The 21,974-nt window shown below is 42.3% G+C and overlaps 1 protein-coding gene across 2 annotated transcripts in view; it reads right to left on the bottom strand.

Moving 5' to 3' along the window:
* Nucleotides 1–21,974, bottom strand: part of COL27A1 (collagen type XXVII alpha 1 chain) — a 376,750-nt gene that overhangs the window by 159,131 nt on the left and 195,645 nt on the right. For both annotated transcript variants that reach the window (XM_061603994.1, XM_061603995.1), the window contains exons 25-28: nucleotides 15,961–16,014; nucleotides 12,327–12,380; nucleotides 9,944–9,997; nucleotides 8,626–8,679 (exon numbers count right to left, since the gene is read on the bottom strand). In XM_061603994.1, the coding sequence (XP_061459978.1) occupies nucleotides 8,626–8,679; nucleotides 9,944–9,997; nucleotides 12,327–12,380; nucleotides 15,961–16,014 (216 nt within the window). The remainder of the gene's footprint in view (nucleotides 1–8,625; nucleotides 8,680–9,943; nucleotides 9,998–12,326; nucleotides 12,381–15,960; nucleotides 16,015–21,974) is intronic.

The raw sequence follows: 21,974 nt of genomic DNA, 5'->3' as shown, positions 1-21,974 counted from the left end.
TGGTCAACCAGATGCCTATGGAAAGCCAATATCTATTTTCCACCCTTTTAACCCTTTCCAGGGGAAGTCCAATAATTTTTTTAAAAAAACTGATTGCCAATAAACCGTTTGTGATATCTCAACAACCTATTTGCAAATTAACCCCATGTCTGGAAGCACCCCTAATCCAGCATCCTGCTTCCCATGATGGCCTCTGGGAAGCCCACAAACTCCTGTTGTTGATCCCAAAAGCTGGCATTTAGTGGCATACTGTCTCTGTGGCATCCTTCCCTGGCTCTATGGGAGCTGCAATGGTCATACAGACACCAAGACTAGTAATGAAAAGCTACTGAGCAATGCTTATAGAGTGTAATGTAAGAAAGGTTGGTCAGAAAATGCCTGTGGCTGGGGATGATGGGAGCTGTAATCATCAGCACTTGGGGGGGCAGGGAAGCAACCAGAAAATCAGTGCAGGAACCCATATCCACACCAGGATCACATTCCAGATTAGGACTTCCAATTCCCACAATACAAGCAGCCACAATAAAAGTGAGGAAGGGCTGTAGCTCACTGGTAGAGGCTCTGCTTTGCATGCAGAAAGTCCAAAATTCAATCCCTGGCATCTCCAGGTTGGCAGTGTCCTATGTTCCTATGGAAGAGTGGCAGAGGCCTTCCTCCCTCCCTAGCTGGCTAGTATAATTTCTTGGCAGGCTAGTAACTGCTGTGGGCTTATTTAAATGACTGACCAAAAGGCAGGTTAAGCATGATGGGAAGACCAAGAGACTGTTACACTGAAAATCAGGTTAAGGATGATTGTTGAAACATGGGAATAATGTCACCTGTCATTTGGTCCTTCATACATCCATTCGCCCTTGATTTTCATAAGCAGTGACCTTATGTTTAGCTGCAGAGCCTCCAAAAATGCTTCTATCTGCTCCAACCAAAGTGGATCTGACCACTCAGAGCAGAGTATGAAAAGAGCTAACTCATTTAGGATCCCAGTTTTTCACTCTCCTAAAGTGAAAACTCCCACTGTTCTTTCTAAAGTCTTTAACTGTCTAATTTCCACCTCATTAAAATAGAATTGTGGGGGGGGGGAGCAGCTTTCTAAAATTATGTGGGTCTGGCAGGGGTGAGGGCAGCCAAAAAGCTCCGCCACTGGCACCATCCCTCTCCAGCTGCCTGCTTTGCTTGGGTTTAGTTGGAATGGAAGATGAACATGGGGAATCCAGCACAATCTTGAGCCTTTTGGCAAAGGAATAGCCAAATGCCACAGTTGCAGAGAAACTAGCTGCTGTAAGCACAGGCTTGGCTTCGAGGGGGGCGGGAATTGAGGGGGGGCAGGCTGCTGTTCCCAGCTCTTCCTTTCAGCATCCTGTTCTGGGAGATGCTTCCTTTTGGCTCAGTGGCTCCTGTGTGACACAGAGCGCCGAAAAGGTACACACCAATAAGTGGAGATTAGTTCTGGTTCTAGCCTAGGGCAGACTGCTCTAAAATTATTTTCAGTTCATTTTCACTCAACGGTGACAGCTGTCTGGGTGTCATTTGCTCTCCTCATGCAAAAAATGGATGTCAGTTGCTCTCCGCAGCCTTTAGAAATAAGGAGACAAAACCCACTAGCAGCTTCGCTGTGCTAAAAACTGTGATAGGGAATAAGACCCTCCAACAGCCAAGCTTAAAGGCATCCATCTTTCCTATAAATCTATAAACAGGGCAACTTGCTTATGAGTAAGGGTGGTAAAGAAATTCGGTTCAGTTTGCATTTAAAAGCAAACTTACTTAGTTCACAATTCCTGAAACAATATGCAAACCGAAATGCAGCCGTACTTTGAAATTTGCAAATTCTGGTGCAGTTCTCTAGTCAAGTAACGTGTACAAAAATGCATTCACTAGGGTAACATTTGCATAAAATGTGGATAATTGTGGAAATAATATACAAAAATGCATAATATTAGGTGGAACTGGTTGCAAAAAATTGTATATTGGGCAAAATTGCAATGTATATATTAGGAGAAAATTGTATGTAAATATTCATTAACTTTCATGAGAACTTCTTTTAAAAAAAAATCTCAAGCTGATGTGGAAATATGAGTAACTGCAAGAAACTGAACTAGAGAGATTTGCCCGTCCCTAGTTATGCCATACCAGAAATCCAATAACTTGCTCAATTTCCAACTAGCTGAGGATGAGCAGTGCTCTGATTGGCTACTTAAAGTTCTCAAAGCTGACCTGCTCCCTCCCGGATTGGCTGAGGGAAGAGGAGGAAGCTGCAGGGAGCCGCATCTGTCACTTTTACTGTTCTAATTGCCACTTCCTGTTTGGTTACTCTAGCACTGGTGTGGGGCACCTTTTGCTCTCTAGATGTTGCTGAACTACAACTCCCATCATCCCTAGCAAGCATGTCCAGTGGCCAAGAATGATGGCAGCAATATCTGGAGGGCCAAAGGTTCTTCACAGCTGCACTAGCAGCACTTTAAAGGAAATGAGGAAGAGCCAGAGACTGTACTAAAGTTCCCTCATATAAAGGGGATACAGCAGAAATGGAACATCTTGGGGGGGGGGGGAGAAGGATGCACCATCACAACTTTCTGCTGTTTTGACACTGAATTGTTTTTTTGTGAGTTGCTTTTAATACATGTTCATTATATATAGCCTTGAGAGTTGTTAAGTGTTTTATAGACTGCCTTGGCAGCCGTTGAGACTGAAAGATGGACTATAAATTTGATTCACTGCACATAAACAAATGAGAGGAGTCCAACCGCCATCAAGTCAGTTGTCTGATGAAAAAAACTGTGTAGGAGGAGCAGCCCTGCCTTGTTGGCCTGGACACAATTATCTACTCTGCTCCTAGTTCTGATTGTGGGTGGAGAGGTCTTCCAGCGACGGGTTGCTCTCCTTCACAGCCAGAATCTGTGAAGACAACTATATCGCTATGCTGTAAGAACTATAACTTTAAGAACTGTGCCTGAGTTTGTTTATCCCCCTCCCCGCTTCCCATCCCTTTTTTCATGTGTGTCATGTCTTCTTAAATTGAAAGACTGAGGGACTGTCTTACTAGTGATTTTTAGAAGTCACTCTTGGAGTCTTTTTGGCTAAAGAACAGGACAGAAATATTTTACATAATTCCTTCCTGTAATTCCAGGTAATTCTTTAACATCTTGTCTTAAAATCAAAAAGTTCCCAGCTGTTGTTTGTGCAGCTACTTAAGCATCTCAGGATTTTTGTACCTATTCCACAACACACACCCATCTGACCTTGCATATCCGCTCCTTTTCATCTCTATTTTCAGATCCAGGATGACAGAAAAGCCATGGCAGATTTGCATTTGTTCCAATCAAACTCTTAAATACAGACTTAAAATGAAAGCTATAAATATGCTTCATTCTGTCATCTTTTAAGGGTGAATAGAAATCTGTAATATAATGCTCTGTTTCTAAATTCTAATCTTTATTGACTCACGGAAGGGCTGGACGCTCATATCAATGTTAAAATGGATAGACTGATATCAACAAAAGCTCCGCTTGCAGATTTAACAGCTCAGGCTGCAATTTGAAGGCATGACTGCTTTGGGACATGCAAGCCAGCCCCTTCCTCCCTTTGTGCCAAATCTGATAAATGGGAAACCTAAAGATGACTTTCCTACTAGTTGGTATCCAAAACTAGCAGATATTTGGCACTGAGGGCTGAAACCACTGTGGCTTGCTCTCTCACACAACAAGAACCACAGGCAATTGAAAAAAAGGCAGTGCTCAGCTGAATTCAAGGTCTGAATCTTTTCAGTCTGGATCTTCCCACAATCCTTCATGACATTTGGAAATTGTTCACTTAGAAGCCACATTGGCCCTGATGTGCTAATGTAATGTAGATCTCTATTCCAGATTTCCAAACAAAGTTACTGAGCACCCTAAGAGAAACCATGCCCTTTCCTACAGTATCCACAGAAATAGGCACTGGCATCAAGGGTTGGCATGGTTGACATCTGCCAAAAGCCTACCCCCAGCAGGGGGCCCACTGACATGAGCCTGGACCTGCTCTTCATCACTGCAACCTAACTGCACCTGTCTCTACTCTGGTCCAGGCAAGAATGGCTGTAAGAAGAAGGGTCAGTAGATGCCACTGCCTGCTCACCTGCTCTCTGCTTAGCAAGCAAGCAGGGGGTAACAATGAGGAGGAGGAGGTGATAATAGTGGTGAGGAGGTAGGTTCACTGAGGGAGCCCATGGAGGTGTCTTGCTCAAGGCCCCTCCAAAACTTGGATCTGTACCTGTTCAGAGTGCCATGTATACCGAGCCCTTGCAAATTAATTTTAATATAATTTACTTAATTCATTGACAAGCCAGACAACTGCTCAAACAACAAGCCCAATCCTGTGCATGTTTACTTGGAAATATATCCTATTGAGCTCAAGGAAGTATGGATAGGCTTACAGCCTAAAATTCTGTTGGCACTTCTAATCTGCAACTGATCTCTTGTAAGGCATATTTTAATGGCAAAGGAGCTAAGGCCTTGCAATCTGTTATATTATTTGTGTGTGTTTTTATAGAAGCTCTTGTAGCCCTTACAACCAGTGATTCATCACTCTGAGAACCACCATCACCCACTCCACTGCTGTGTGTGGTTCTGGATGATCATGAACTTATACAGATTCCCCACCCTGAATGTAAGCAGGTGAATCATCCGTAAGAAGGCTTTGTCATCCGTAAAGTGTGAGGCTGGTGCAATTATATGAGCTCAACTCCTAGGGACAACCTATATTCAGACTGGCTGACTAGTTGGCATGATCACCTGACTTCCACTCACATGTCCCATTAATGGCTGATCCTGTACCTGTCAGTCAATTTGCCTAGCCTGCCCAATTAACTGTAACATCAAGCTGCTAGCTGTTTTCAGGGCCAATCCATTTATACCAAAGCTGGGGAACAATGTGGTCTTCCAGACATTGTTGGACTCCAATTCTCATCAGCTTCAACCAGCATTGCCAAATGTCAAGAATGATGACAACTGTACTGCAGCAACATCTAGACGTCCACAGATTCTCCAGTCCTAGTTTATACTGTATAATCCACCTCAACTTGTTCCTTGCTCTCCTGGTTTGGGTCTTGCTGTGATTGTTTCTGCAATTTGTCCCTGAAACCCAGCTACTGTTATAAACATTTTAAGAAAGACTGCTTCCCTCACAGGCTGAGATCCAGCTGCTCATCTCTACTCTCTTGCCTCAGAGGATTTTGGTGGGAGCTGTTGCCTGGTACAACATCAGGGAAGAACAAGCAGGAAATGCAGCCAGAATAATCCTGATTTCGTATGAAATAAATCTAATTTCTGTTCCTGTATTGCAAGGATACCAAATGTTGTGCCATTCAGATGTTGTTGGACTACATCTTCCACCATCCGTAATCATTGGCCATGTTGGCTGGAGCTGATGGAAGTCGTAATCCAACATGAACGACATCGTATTGACTACCCTTGCAGTACAGGGACATACAGGTGATACATACACACTGTAATTTGCATCACACAATGGAAAACCACGGCCTATCTGGTGATTTGTTTCTTCCAAATATTTTAAGAGCAGCTTTCACCTCACATTCTAAAATTTCTGGTTCTTCATCATACGGTTCCTCTGTGAATAAATCTGTCATCCTTGCATCTCTTTTATAGAGTTATTCAGTGTATTGCTTCCATCTTCCTTTTACTTTATCTCACTCAGTCAGTGTGTTCCCCTGTTGATTATTCAACATCCCTACACTTGGTTTAAATTTCCCTTTCATTTCTCTAATCTTTTTGAATAGGCCTCTTGTTCTACCTTTTTTGTTGTTCTCTTCTATTTCTGTACAATAACTATTATAATAGTTCTCTTTGTCCCTATGTACTAGTTGCCATATTCTTTCATTTAGGGTTCTGACTGTGTTTCTGTCTCCTTTTGCTTTTGCCTTCCTTCTCTCTTTAACCATTTTAAGAGTTTCATCAGTCATCCATTGAGGTCTTTCTCTCTTTTTAATTAGAGGGATTGTCTTTTTGTATTCTTCCTGATAATGTCTCTGACTTCAATCCATTGTTCTTCTGGCTCTCTATCAACTAAATTTAAAGCCTCAAACCTGTTCCTTATTTGATCTTTATATTCTTCTGGGATGTTATCAAAATTGTATTTTGGCATTATGATTGCTTTGTTGTTGTTCTTGAGCTTTACTCTGATTTTCAATATTACTAGTTCATACCAGTAAAATTGCTACAAGTTACTGAGACTGAATCTATCCAAATTTTGACAAAAATTTGTCAACAAATATGGAAAACTAAACAATGGCCGAAAGACTGGAAGCGTTCAATATATATCCCAATTCCTATGTAGTAATTATTGAACAATTGCCGTAATATCCCATGCAAGTAAGTAATGCTCAAGTTTCTACAGCAAAGGCTCTTACCATATGGAGCGAGAAATGCCAGATGTCCAAGCTGGATTTAGAAAAGGAAGAGGTACCAGAGATCATATCGCAAGCATACGTTGGAAAATGGAAAGGATCAAGGAATTTCAGAAGAAAATCACCCTGTGCTTCATAGATTACAGCAAAGCCTTGGATTGTGTAGAACATGAAAAACTATGGAATGCTTTAAAAGACATAGGGGTGCCACAGCATCTGATTGTCCTGAGGTGCAACCTATACTCTGGACAAGAGGCTACTATAAGGACAGAATATGGAGAAACAGATTGGTTCCCCATTGGAAAAGGTGTGAGACAGGGGTGTATCTTATCACCCTATTTGTTTAATCTATACACAGAACGTATCATACAGAAAGTGGGATTGGACCAAGATGAAGGAGGTGTGAAAACTGTAGGGAGAAATATCAATAATTTAAGATATGCAGATAATACCATACTACTAGCAGAAACCATGATTTGAAATGAATGCTGTTGAAAGTTAAAGAGGAAAGCACAAAAGCAGGACTACAGCTAAATGTTAAGAAGACTAAAGTAAAGTTGACAATGAGGACATTGAACTTGTCAAGGATTATCAATACCTTGGCACAATCATTAACCAAAATGGAGACAATAGTCAAAAAATTAGAAGAAGGCTAACGGAGGAGGGCAGCTATGAGAGAACTAGAAAAGGTCTTCAAATCCAAAGATGTATCACTGAACACTAAAGTCAAGATCATTCAGACCATGGTATTTCCGATCTCTGTGTATGGATGTGAAAGTTGGACAGTGAAAAAAGTGGATAAGAGAAAAATCAACTCATTTGAAATGTGGTGTTGGAGGAGAGTGTTGCAGATACCATGGGCTGCGAAAAAGACAAATAATTGGGTGTTAGAAGAAACTAAATCAGAACTATCATTAGAAGCTAAAACAATGAAACTGAGGTTATCATACTTTGGACACATAATGAGAAGATGTGATTCACTAGAAAAGACAGTAATGCTGGAAAAAAACAGAAGGGAGTAGAAAAAGAGGAAGGCCAAACAAGAGATGGATTGACTCCATAAAGGAAGCCACAGACCTGAACTTACAAGATCTAAACAGGGTGGTTTGTGACAGATGCTCTTGGAGGTCACTGATTAATAGGGTCACCATAAGTCGTAATCAACTTGGAGGCACATAACAACAACAAACGTATAAAATGACCTACATGTAATGTTTCTTGAACTGTTTATTATGATTGTTTGTTAAAAAGATATACCAGGATCCCTCCATAACTCCATATATATGCTTTCTATGGTAAAAAAATGAGGTGTCAGTAATTATATCTTGATAAAAGTGTTGTGGGTGCCAGCAGAAAATAATTACCATGGGCAGCAAAAAAAGAGGTGATGCAGGAACTTGTCCACATTCACTGTTTGGAGATCCTGAGCAAAGAGCTCTTTGTGCACCACTAAGTGTATAAATGAAAGTAAAAACACACCTGGTCGTCATGGTGAACTGAAACAAGATGTAACAGGTGCAATCAGATGAGGCGTAAGCAGAAGAGGGGAGGTTTGGTTAAAGGATAGCCCCTAAGAATATTATCATCCAATTAAAAACCACAGCCACCTAAAACATCAGCGTTAAAAGCACAAAGAAGCTCAAAGGCAAACCGACACCTTAGTTTTATGTGTTGTTGTTCCAGACCTTTCATAAAAAATCAAATGTTCTGCATTACCAGAAAAAAAATGGATGAAGGCACATGATGATTGCTAAAGGACATCAACAAGGGGATGCCCCATTTAAAATAAAACCTGTGAGGAAATCTCTACAAAAGGTTCACCTTGAAACATGAAGTGCGGGGAACCTTTGGTCTCCAGATATTGCTGAACTACAACTCCCATCATCCCTGGCAATTGGCTATGCTTGCTAGAGCTGATGAAAATTGTAGTTCAGCAACATCTGGAGGGTTAAATGTTCCCCACACCTGCCCTATGATTTTAACGTTGTAAGTTGCTATGGGGGGAGGGGCTTTTGAGGGCTAAAAGACAGGATACAAACAATTTTATGAATGAACAAACAAATCAGCAGTTCCACCCAACTGCCACGTACACACACATAAAAAGCCCATAGTGCCATTTTTGGCCATTATTAGTATTGTTTTTACTGCACACGATGTCGCATTTCAATTCTTTGGAATGTTAAGCAGAAACATTCTCAATAGAAAACTTTACAAATTTAGCAAGAACTTACCCGACGACCTTTTGACCCTCTCGTTCCTGGGGGTCCACGAACTCCAGCAGGACCCTTGTAAAAATGATAAAAATATTACTTACTCAACATAAACTCACATCAGGACCCCAAGTGGCTTGAGATCCATTAAAAAAAAAGAAAGAAGCAAGACCTAATTTGCATGAATATACAGGTATTTGAATTTGGGCTTTTTCAATTGTGGCCCCCACCCTATGGAACTCCCTTCCAAATGATCCCCACCAGGCCCCCTCTACAATGAGTTTCCGCCGGGCTGTGAAGACCTGGCTCTTCAGGCAGGCCTTTGGGGTGGGTTAGATTTTATCATTATCGCTTTTAGATTTTAATGTTATTGTATTGGTGTGCCATTTTGTGTTATTTTGTTCATTTTGTACATCGCCCAGAGTGGCTGGATGGCCAGCCAGATGGGCGACTAAGAAATCCAATAAATTAAATTAATTAAATTAAATTAAATTGGAAATTCACTATAAAATAAAGTAGGGGTGGGGGCCCTATGGCCCATGGGCTGAATGTGGCCCTCCAGGCCTCTCTATCTGGCTCTAGGGATGCTCCCCAGGCCACTCCCCTTACTGTCCCTAATCTGCATCCTGCTTGAGTGCTTTTATCTGGCTGGAATGTGCCTTTCAAGTGTGATAGTTTCTCCATCTGCCTGGATGGAGAGATCAGTGAGTGTGTGGAGTGGATGTAGAAACCTTCAGCTCTTGCACAGCTGGAATGTAAACTACTAGTCAGATGTAACAGGTCTATCTTTTGCTCCGTTCATACAGTTGTACTACTCTGTCAGTTTCAGTTCTCTCAATTTCTCATTGTTCCAAGTTTAAATTGTTTTCCATATTTCTGCAGCAATTTGCTATGTTCTTTTTTAAAAATCCTCATGAAAATTCATTAACATTTTGATGTAAATTTCTCCCAATAAGCACATTTTTGTATGCAGTTCTAACATACACATTTTCCCAAGCAATTGTCTCTAATATAACACATTTTTGTATGCTTTTTTCATCAATATATGCACTTTTATGCAAAGGTTCCCCTAATATAAGCATTTTTGAACACTTTTTTGGTTGGAGATCTGCATCACAAAATTCAGAGAAATGTAAATTTCAAAGGATAGCTGTGTTTTGGTTTGTGTATTGGCTTGAGAAGTGTGAATTAGGTAGTTTCTCCATAAGATGCAAACAGAATCAAATTTCTCCAACATTCTTACTGGAAGACAACTTCTTCTCCCTTGAACAAAATGTGTAGGATTATAAAAGACATATGGGGACTTTGTGTAGCTGCAAGAAACACAGGCCTTACTTACTGACTGTCCAGAGGGTCCCAGCTCACCCATTCCTCCTGGTATTCCAGGATGCCCCTACAGAACAAAGAAGAGCATGTATGAAACCCTGCAAAATTTAGCCACTTTCATATCCAAATGCAATTCAGTCATCTTCATGCTGCTTTATAGAGTGGTGAATGTGTGACATTTTTGTATGTGTTTTTATTTATTTATTTATTTAGTTGATTTATATCCCGCCCCTCCTCCCAGCAGGAGGCCAGGGTGGCAGGAGCCCAGGTGTTTGACTAATATACATATTCAGCAACAGTCAATCCCAGCTCTTGGTTTTTGTGATAGCCTGATATGTGAACTGGCAATAAAATGGGTATCACTCCACCCCACCAACCCCCCACTGCACACCATTTTTAAGTGGGACATGTGAAACAATGTACCTGGAAGAAATTTCAAAACACCCTTAGTGCTGAATGCTCTGGTACTATAGGCAGACGTTTTAAGCATCACCCTTTGGGCCCTTGTTACATAGGAACATTGGAAGTTGCTTTATACAGAGACAGGTCACTGGTCCATAGCGCTCAGAACACTGATCAGCAATAGCTGTTCAGAGTTTCAGACTGGCGCCTTTCCCAGAACTACCTGGAGATGATGGGGATTGAAGCGGGGGCCTTTAAGATGAAAACCAGGTGCTGTATCACTGAGCTACAACCCTTCCCCTAAAAGCCCATGGTTTAGAAACTATCCTTGAGGCCATTTCTGTATTGAGAAGTGTGAATAAGTAATCAATAATGCTGGATAATTAACAACAGCATAGTTTTTATTGTTGTTAATTTCAAATATTTGACCTAAGTCTCACTAAAGTGCTAAACCTGTATTTGTATGGTAACACCGGTAGCTTGCATCACTGAATGCTTCTTCACAAAATTTCCCCCCTGTACATAGAAAACTAGCATGCCATGGAAACAGATTTCAGCCTAGTCCTCTCCTTGATATGCTTACAGTACTTTCTATATGCAGGGATTTTCCAGTTTATTTATTTTGCACGAAGGCAACTTCTGGAGGGGGAGTTGTTAGAGCAAAAACAACAAAGAGTCCCATGGCACAATAAATCCATCAGACTGTAATTCTATACCTACTTATCTGTAAGAGTAAGCACTACTGAACACAGTGAAACTTACATCTGAGTAGCCATGCATAGGGTTCTGCTGTAGACTTGGATCCTAAGTTGCTTCTCTGTTAATTTAATGGGGTGATTTCTGCTAACTCTCCCTCTCCATGTGTAGCCCATCCTGCAACAGATTCTACATCATTTGCAAGGGTTTGAGGAAGGAACCATATCTCAGTGGCAGAATGTTTCAGGTTCAGTCCCCAGCATCTCCAGGTAGAGCCAGGAGGGACTCTGATCTTAAATCCTAGAGCAGCCTTTCCCAACCTTTGGATCCCCAGATGTTGCTGGACTACAATTCCCATAATTCCTGGCCATTGGCCATGCTGGCTGGGGCTGATGGGAGCAGCAGTGGAGCAACATCTGGGGACCCAAATGTTGGAAAAGGCAGTCCTAGACAGCTGTTGCTAGTCAGTGTAGATAATACTGAGCTACACTGGCCAATGGTTTTGTTTCAGTATAAGGCAACTCTCTATGTTCCTATTTAATTCAGTCCCCTTATTCAGAACCATGATACTGGAATCTTATTTTACTTTTAGGGAAAGGGCCACAGCTCAGTGGGAGAGCACCTGCGTTGCATGCAGAAAGGTCCCACTATTCAATCCCCAGCATCTTCAGGTACGGCTGAGAATATCCCGTCTGAAATCCTGGAGAGCTGCTGCCTGTCAGTGTAGATACTACTGACCTAGATGGAGCAATGGTGTGACTCAAGATAAGGCCATTTCCTATGTTCCCCCAATCCACATGAACAAATTTTAAGAAGAGAAGTGGAAAAGTCCCTTTCAATGAACATGAACATACAGAGGTTAGCATACAAGCCCAGACACATGTTGGCCACCTCAGAGAAAACCTCAGTCTGGACGCTTGATCACTTTGGGGTCTCTACAGGCCCTAAATGGTTAATGGCCTTAAAGGTCATCTTTGCTGTGAAAGCCTCAAAGGCTGCTTGGCAAATCAGGGGAATGGTTTTCACAAGCTTTTAAAAAAAATTTTTAAAGAAGGCAGGGAATTCTGGGTGGTCAGCACACTTAATCCTGCTCAGGGACATGAGTGCTAAGATATTATATCTTGGCATAGGTCAAGCATCCTCTGTGACCCCAAGCTGGGGTGGGGAGAGGAGAGAAAAATGCACAGCTGAGGTTAGTCAGGGAGCAGAAAATGCTGGCCAAGTGGCAGCAAGAGACAGGGGACGATTGTGGTTTCTCAGGCAGAAAAGGCACGAGAGAATGCAGACTTACTCCTTACCATCGACCCCTTGATGCCTGGTGGTCCTGGAGGTCCGACTGTACCCCGATCCCCCTAAGGGAGACACAGTTGAACACAGAAGGAAAAATGAGTCACTCTGTTAAGAAACGATGCAGCAAGGAACAGCAGAGGAGGTTGCAAAGGTCAACACATGGGTGCAGCAACCTAGTTGAAGCTAAGCAGGTCCAGATCTGGTCAGGGTCTGGATGGGAGACACTTGGGAAACCCACTGGAAGAAAGGCTGGGTAACATGGGACCCTAGTTGCTCCTTCTCAACCTGACCTACCTCACAAGGAGGAGTTGTGAAGATAAAAATGGTGACAATAGAAGGAAATCCATATAATACCACCAAGAGCTCTTTGGAAGAAAGGCAGGATATAAAATATAATGCATTATATCCAATGTTAGTCCTGCTCAGAGTAAATCCATTGAAATGAACGCACATGACTAACTTAGGTCTGTTAATTCCAACTTTGGTCCATTACAACCCACTAAATACAAACAAAGTGGGACATCCAGTGATGTCTACTCACTTTGTGCAATGGGCCTTGTGACTGGTCTTCTACCCACTACAGCCCCCCTGCCAAAATCTTATCTGAAAGGTTTCCCAACTCTCTGGAGCAGATCTGCAGGGGATGGGACAAGGGCAGCCCTGTTGTGCAAGTGGATGCCTGCTCATGCTACACTGGATCTCAGCCATAAAACATCAATGTAATAAACAAAAAAGGGAGGTACGGTTCTACAATTCTAATATTTGATATGTGCATGTGTCTTTTAAATTTAGTTGTCAACCTTTTATACATTCCATTGCAAGTTTTCTTGAGAGTAGGGAGGGCAGGATTTGTCAATTTTTATTCTCTCAGTTTCTCTTTTCCAAACTTAAATTCAATTTTCCACATTTCTGTGGCAATTTGCAAATTTATTGTAAAAAAAGCTCATGAAAATTCATGAGCATTTTAGTATGAATCTCTCCTAATACACCTTTTTGTATGCAGTTTTGACTAATGTACACATTTTTGCAATCAATGTCTCCTAATATAATGCATTGTATGTTGTTTTCACTAATATATTCATTTTTATGCATACCTTCCCCAAATATATGCATTTTTGTAAACATTATCTGATTAGAGAACTAAATTGCAAAATTTGGATACATACGAATTTTGAAGTATGGTTGTGTTTTGGTTCTCATATTGTTTCAGAAGGTGTAAATTTGATAGATTTGGCTTTAAACACCCATCCCTACATTACAGTCCTGGTTAGGCTCTAAGATGGGGGGCTGGAGAAATGGGAAACATCCTCTGAGCATTGGCACAGCTAGAAAAAATGTTAAGTTATCCCCAATCTGTGGTAACGCTGAGATGTCACCCACACACTCCAGTATTCTTTTCACTAAATGGATCTGGTCATGGTTGAGAACTGAATATGTGTAAACGTATTCTGCTCCCCAACGCCAAAAATATTTTCAAGTCCCATTTATTCCAACAGGTCCAAGTATGCATCTGCATAATACTGCCACAAACCCCTAATATCAATGAGACTTAAATGCACTTCCATTTGACTGAATTGCTTAACTTTGCATCAGTCTAATTTATTTGCTATAAACATTGGTCATCACAAGTATACAAACATTTAGGTTTAGGTACTTTTTAGCATAGGTGGTCCCCAACATGCTGAACCCCATTTTGAGCAATACAGTTTTGTCTGATCTGTTGAGCTACTACAGCAAACACAGACACATTATATGTCTTGGATCGTATCCAATGCTAGACTTATTCAGAGTAGATCCACTGCAATTAATGAACACAACTAACTTAAGTCCACTGATTTCAGTGGGTCTATTCTGAGCAAAGCTGGATACAACTTAATATATTTATTCCCATCCCATTAGCAAATAACAAATTTTCTCCCTATTGTTCAAGAAGGAATCTCTCTGAAGAATCCCTTTGAGAAATCTCTCTCTAAGAGAATTATAAAGGAAACTATGAAGGACATAACAAACAGTACTTTCCATCTCTCCTTTGCCAGAAATGCATTAATGACATTTTACAGATTTTAACATATCTCCCATCTAAATATGCTGTGGGCCTACTTTGAAATCTTAAAGCTGCAAATGCCTTCCTTATTGCATCAACAGATCTTAAGTTTACATTCTGCAGAGGTCCCTTCAATTGGATTTTCTGGATAATAAGCTCACAGGACTGGAGTCAGGAGTCAGCAAAGCTGGGCACCTCTTGAGGCCTATGTTCCAGCAGAAGGGATTCACTGTTGACCAGAAGCCCCTGGTCCCTGCTGCTGCTCCCCTTTCCCACCACTGCCTGCTCACTCACCTGCACTCTCTGTCCGGCCCAAGTGTAACAAATGAGGAATGATGGGGAAAAACTGAAGGTGGAACACTGACACCCAATGAGTGAATGTGGTGTAGTGGTGAAGGTGTTGGACTAGGACCTGCAACACCAGGTTTCAAATCACCACTTAGCCATGAAAGCTTACTAGGTGATCTTGGACCAGTCACAGTCACTCATCCTAGTCATTCTCACAGAGTTGTTGTGAGGATAAAATGCGGAGGGAGATGTACATGACCTTGAGATCACTGAAGGAAAGGTGGAGTATAACAACATGTAGCATCCTTACTCTAAGTAACTTGTTCCATTAGCACAAAGATTTACACTTGTGCAACAGAAGTCCCCCTTCTGTGTTTGCCCTGCACCCTTCCCCAAATCTGCTCCAGAGGGTTGGGGGAACTCTCAGAACAGATTTAGGGGATGTATGGGGGAGAGCCAGTGTGGTGTAGTGGTTTGAGCATTCGAGTACGACCTGGGAGACCAGGGTTCAAATACCCACACAGCCATGAAGCTCACTGGGTGACCGTGGCCCAGTCACTGCCTCTCAGCCTCAGAGGGAGGCTTTTTGGGTTTTGGTTTGCTGTTCCTGTTTTTTTAGCTTTTCCGTTATTGTTAGTTTTTATTGTTAGTCTCTTAATGTTTTGATGTTTGCATGTTCTGCTTTGTACGTCGCTTAGAGTGGCTGACAATTTAGCCAGATAAGCGACTAATAAGTCGAATAAATAAATAAAATGGTAAACCCCCTCTGAATACTGCTTACCATGAAAACCCTAGTCATAGGGTCGCCATGAGTAGGGATCGACTTGAAGGCAGTCCATTTCCATTTTCATGGGGGGGGGGGAGAGGAGAGCAGGAAAGTTCCGTCATGCAAGCATAAATCCTTGCAATAACAGAACATGTTACTTAGTGCTGCACTGGATAAACCCAGAGAGAGGGGTAAGGAGGAGCTGGGCCAACTGAGGGCATCTTGGCCTATGTCCCCACTCCCCGCAAGCCAAAAGCCAGCAGTGAAAGCTTGAGTAAACATAAGAAGAGCCCACCTTGTCCAGCATCCTGTTCTTATAGTGGTCAACCAGATTCCTCTTCTGAGAAGCCCACAAGCAGGACTTGAGCACAACAGCACTCTCACTAGTCATGTTCCCCAGCTACTGGTATTCAGCGGCATACGGTTGTAGGATTTGGACTTCACCTCCATGCAGAGGGCAAACTACTTTTTTAAAATGCCTTTTGACAGCAGGTACCCTAAACATCCATATTACCAACTGATCCATCTAGTAGCCCATTCTTACCTTCTCCCCGACTATTCCAGGCTCCCCTACTGGACCAATGAACCCCATCAGACCCTGAAGAGAAGAAAAAAGAAAAACAGCCAAATTGGTTTTCTGGTTTGCTTCCTTCACACCCATAAACAGAGAGAGAGAAAGTTCCTTGCGGGATGAATTAGCCCAGGATCCCTTAGAAACTGCCCAGAACCTCTTACTGGCTACCAGCAGGGACACAATTGCTCCCAGACTATGTCCTCTGCAACTCAACCAGCTGGTCCTGCTTTAAAACCACAGTTGGGGCTTTGAAGGTTGGCGCCTGCAGGAGCCACAACACACAACAGACCAGGAACAAATTACAGGCACTGCCACGACAGTAGGACAAAGGGAGAGGGAGAGAGGGCTATGTTTATGATTTTCCTCTGCTACATCTTTCTTCTGTTCAATCTGAGCTAAGGGCTGCAATATAAAACATGGTGCAGGGAAAGATGCTGCTGTCATGTTCTTAGGCCCATCTTCAAAGTCACACTGATAGGCAGGAGAAGAAAATATTAGGTATGCCTTCAGCAGTCATTCAGAAAGAAGGGCACAGGAAACTGCCTTATATTAAGTCAGATCACTGGTCTATCTAGCTCAGTATTGTCTACACTGACTGGCAGCAGTTCTCCAGGACTTTGTACAGGAGTCTTTCCAGGAGATACCAGGGATTGAATGTGGGACCTTCTGCATGCACAGCATGTGTTCTGTCACTGGGCCATTGCTCATAGAAGCTATATGAAAAGAGGAAGATGCCTTATACCAAGTGAGACCATTGGTCCATCTAGCCCAATATTGTCTACAGTGATTGGCAGCAGCTCTCCAAAGTTTCACACAGTAGTCTTCCCCAGGTACCAAAGACTGAGCTGGTACCTTCTGCATACAAAACAGATGCTCTAGCACTGAGTAATGTCTCTTCCCCAAAAGAACAGAGGAGGCTGCTATATATCAAGTCAGACCATTGGTCCATCTAGCTCAGTATTGTCTTCAGGATTTCAGACAGGGATCTCTCCCAGTCTTAGGCAATGCCATGGATTGAATTTGGGACCTTCTGCAAAGCAGATGCTCTTCCACTGAACCCATCAATATCCGTAAATTGCCTTATTCCAGTACTGGTCATACACAGATGCTTGATTTTTCCAACAGTCTTTATCAAAGGAAGGCGGAAGGAGCAGGCTTATACTGAACCAAACCAAAGGGTTATCTATTTTCCAAGGTCTTAGATAGAAGTCATTCCCAATTTTGCTCTTACCACAAATCATTCTTATTTGTATACTGGAGATCGCAGGGATTGAATTTGGGATTTTCATCTGGGATTGGGACACCTCCAGATGTCAGTGGACCACAATCCCTATCATCCTTGACCATTGGTCATGCTTGTTTGGGCTGATAGGAATTGGAGTCTAACAACATCTGGAGGCACAGATATTCCCTGTTCCTTTTCTACATGCTATTCCATGCTAGGGGTCACTAGGAAAGAGATCAAAAATAAAACTGACAATGTAATGATGCCTTTATACAAATCTGTGGTGCAACTTGGAATGTTGTGTATCATTCTGATCACCACACTGCAAACAGAATATTGTAGAGCCAGGAAAGGGGCAGAAAAAGGCAACCAAGATGATCAGGAGATTGGAGAAACTCCACCATCAAGAAAGGTTACAACATTCGAAGCTATTTAGTTCATTTAAAAAAATGGGCAAGGGGGGACATGTATAACATTGTGAGTATTGTAGAGAAAGTGGAGAAGACAAAGTTGTTCTCTCTCTTTCCTAATACCAAAAGCCAATGGGGTCATCCAATGAAACTGAAAGACAAAGGGAGGTTCTTCTTCACAGAGTGCACAGTTAAACTCTGGCATTCACTGCCATAAGATGAAGTAACAGCTACAAACTTAAGACAACTTTAAAATGGGATTAGATGAATTCATGGAAAACAGAACAATCAATGGTTCTGTTGTAACCACCAGTTGCTTCAGATATCTTGGAAAGACATATCTTTTTGCCCCAGACTTTCACAGACCCATTCGATTGTATCTTTTTTTTATTAATTTGAATTCCTTGAATTCCTCTTTTTATATGCTTTCATACTACCGTTTTACTGGTTTTATATTGTATTTTTGTTTCTAATGCAATTGTTGATTATTTTATGAAGTAAACTGCTCAGAGATCTTTAAGTATTAAGTGGTTTATAAATGCTTTTAAATATATAAATAGTTATTATAGCTATATGCTACCCCAAAGATGAGGGGCAACCTGCCTCTGAATACCAGTTGCTGGGGAACAACAGCAGAAGAGGGCTACTGAGCTTGTAGACTTCCAAATTTTGTGATACCACTTCTTCTGAAAAAAAGGATAAAAAGGTATGAAAATTGTTATTTTAGCATACAACACTTTTAAAGAAATGTGTATACTGAGTAGGGATGAGTATTTCGATTTCAAGCTGAATTTCTCAAACTGACACTTTCTGAAACAATATGAGAACCGAAACACAGCCATCCTTTGACATTTGCACTTATCCGAATTTTGAGATGCAGTTTGCCAACCAATGTTTACAAAAATGTATGTATTAGAGGAAAGTGTGCATAAAAATGAAAATATGAGTTAAAAAACATGCAAAGCATTATATGATGAGAAATGGCTTACAAAACTATGAACATTAGTCAAAGCCAGGTATGTTTTCCTGGGGGGACACTCTGGGATGCATCCCCATTACTTTTTTTGCAACTGGCCCCCTGCTGGCCGCCTCCTGGAGTCCCTCCATCTGTCTCTATGGCTGTTGAGCCCAGGCCCTCTCATGAGGAGGGGGAGGAAGAAGGCATGAGTTTCAGGTGCCACAGCAGTTAGAAAGCCTGGACGTTCCAGTTGTTGTTGAGGCTAGTCCCGACCTTGAGGAGGAGAGCGAGATTGCCGCCCCGTCAGTTCCCACGGATAGCCCTGCCCTCCGAGGAGACAGCCCTCAGCCTCCAAGCACACCCCCGGGACCATTAAAGGATGCTCCTGAGAAAGCAGTAACTCCTCCTTCAACAAGCAGGGTCCTAGAGACGCCCGACGCTTTCCCGCCCGCTGCTCCCCAACCTGCCGATAAGGAACCTCTTCTGTCCGACGAGGCTTTGGATGTTCGCCCCCCTTCACCTCGCACACGACGTCTGGAGAAGCGGACGGGGCCAGAGGGCGTGTGTGCGCAGGAGTGAGAGGTTACGCTCGAAGACCTTCCCTATTTAAGTCTGCCGCGTTCAGAATTGGGCCCTGAAATAATACAGCCTGGCTTTCATGTTCTGGGCCAGTGGCAATCAGCAGAAGCCAGCTGTGTTTTCTGAAGTACACAGGGGACCTACGTTTCTTACTCAGAGCATATCTGGAGTGGGCTGGGGGGGAGGAGTAACAGGCACAAATGGTGTTGCATCTTCCATTGTGTCTTTCATTCAAGGTTTAACCAGGTGGTGCTTAAGTATTCTTATTTGCAACGCAATGCTATCTGTGGAGGGTTGAGGCCTGTGAGTCAAGTGAACATAAGAGAAGAGAAGCCTTCTGGATCAGGCTAAGTGTCCACCTGGTGCAGCATCTTGGGACGTACTCTATCCAATGTTATTAATCTTACCCCGTGTCAGGGAGGGAAGGATCTGTCCGTTTCGATTCTTTCAGTTTCTCATTTTTCCAATCTTAAATTCTGTTCTCTACATTTCTGCAGAACTATGCAATTGTTCAAAAACAAATTCTCACAAAAATGCTTCTGCATTTTAGTGCGAATTTCTCCCAATAAATACACTTTTGTATGCAGTTTTCAATAATGCACATGTTTGCAAGCAATTTCTCACAGCATAATGCATTTTTTTGCAAACGTTGCTTGGTTGGAGAACTGCATTGCAAAATTTGGATGTGTGAATTTCAAAGGTTGGCTGTGTTTGGTTCACGTGATGTTTCAGAAAGTGCAAATTTGATAGATTTGACTTTAAATGCAAACTGAATCAAATTTCTCTCCCATCCCTACTCAAAGCAGACACACTGAAATTGATGGACATAGGTACATTAATTTCAGTGGGTGTACTCTGAGTACAGGGGTTGAACAGATCATAGAACTGTAGTTACAGAACTGGAAGGGGTCTTGCAGGACATCTAGTCCAACCCACTGTCTAACACAGGATCTATGACGCAGGACGCAACCACAGCATCCCCGCCAGTTTGGCGGGCTGTCTCTGCTTAAATATCACTGGGGAAATCCCAAGGAACACATGATGGCAATCGCTATCTCCTGTTATTGCTCTTTCCCCATCCCAGCAACTGATCTGGGATCAGTGGCCCCTGAATTATGGAATGACCTCCCTCACAAGATACGCCTGGCGCCTTCTTTGTTATCTTTTCGGCGCCAGGTAAAGACCTACCTCTTTGCCCAGGCTTTTTAAATTTAAATTTTAAATTTCAAATGTTAATTTTAATTTTTTTTGTTGCAATCTTGTTTTCACATATGTTTTATAGTGCATTTTATTTATACTCACTTGTATTTTAACCTGTTTTTATTGTTGTAGACCGCCCTGAGAGCTTATTGCTAAAGGGCGGTATAAAAGCACAATAAATAAATAAATAAATAAAATCTGCAAAGCAGGACTGCTCCTGAACATGGAAACTCCATGTAGTCATCATGACTAAGAGCCAATGTTAGACCTCTTGTCCTAAGACCCTGCAGAGTGGTTGCCAATCAAAGCAAACAACTTGGAGCAAATGGACAAATTGAGCATTCATTCTGATTTGTTTCTGGGGTGTTTATACGTCTTCCCATTAATCATTGGGCTTGTATCCAATGCCAGTATTACACAGAAAAGACCCACTGAAATGAATGGGCATGGCTAGCTTAGGTCCATTAATTTCAACAGATCTACTCTGAGTGTGGCTAGCATTGGCCATTACTCATGTCTTCCTTCCACACTTTTCCCCATCGTTTTCCTAACCACAAAAGGTCATTTTCTTTTTTTGAAGTGGATTTGTTGTGCTTGGGCGGAACAGCACTTCCTTCCTGGCAATCCCTCCCACAAAATGCTGACAATCTGGAGGTGCCCATAGCTTGGCCTTGTATAAGCTTCCTCTCTTCTCCCAGCACCACTCGAGGCTGCCAGGTATGTGATCTTGCCACCGTTGCTGGAACAAACAGATGTGGGTACCTGGATAGGAAACCATCTGAAAAACCCTATGTCTACTGCCTTGAGCTCATAAGAACATAAAAAGAAACCTGCTGGATCAGGCCAATGGCCCATCTAGTCTAGCATCCTACTCTCACAGTGGCCAACCAGATGTCCCAAGCAGGACTTGAGCGGACCAGCACTTTCCCCTTCTATAGTTTCCAGCAACTAGAATTCAGAAGCACACTGCTTCCTACAGTGGAGATAGAACACAGCTATCAGAGTTAGTAGCCACTGATAGCCTCATCTTCCATAAATGAATAAAATTAATAAACACATGGCCTCAGCTAGAGAATCATCCTACACAAAAGTGCAGGCTTTTGGCTCTCTGCAGATCGATGGAGGAAAGTTTTTTCCCCATAAGTACGGAAAAAATGTGAAAGCCAATGAAATAGTTGTACAGCTAAGAAAAAAATGGCTGAGAAAGAAGGCTTGCAGGACAGGCCACAGATCTTTCAACCAATGACTGAGTCACCTACAGTTGGTCTCACCAAAGCCACCACAGGCCGCTCCTTGTGGTCACACAAGAACAAGATGAACATGTTGGAGGCTCTGAGGCTACACGGCAATTGGTCAGACTGGTGATGTCAAACATGCATGAAGATGTGAGCTTGATGGCTTTTATGTCTGTGGTTCTCCCTCAGGCCTACAGAGAACTATGCTTTCCTCCTCTTAAAATATTGTCTGGGTACTTGATTTCATTTGGGCAGGCTGGTATCAGTCAATATTTACATTCTCTGCCAGAGAGCTGCATGCCAATTTGATCTGAATCTGTCTGGGAAATAATCCAATCTCCCCGTTTTTACTTCCAATGGCAGAAGGAGATCACAAC

The sequence above is a fragment of the Rhineura floridana genome, chromosome 20, assembly GCF_030035675.1.
Source record: "Rhineura floridana isolate rRhiFlo1 chromosome 20, rRhiFlo1.hap2, whole genome shotgun sequence".
Classification (NCBI taxonomy): Eukaryota; Metazoa; Chordata; class Lepidosauria; order Squamata; family Rhineuridae; genus Rhineura; species Rhineura floridana.
Note: the sequence above shows the minus strand (reverse complement) of the source record. Positions and strands in the feature narration are given on the sequence as shown.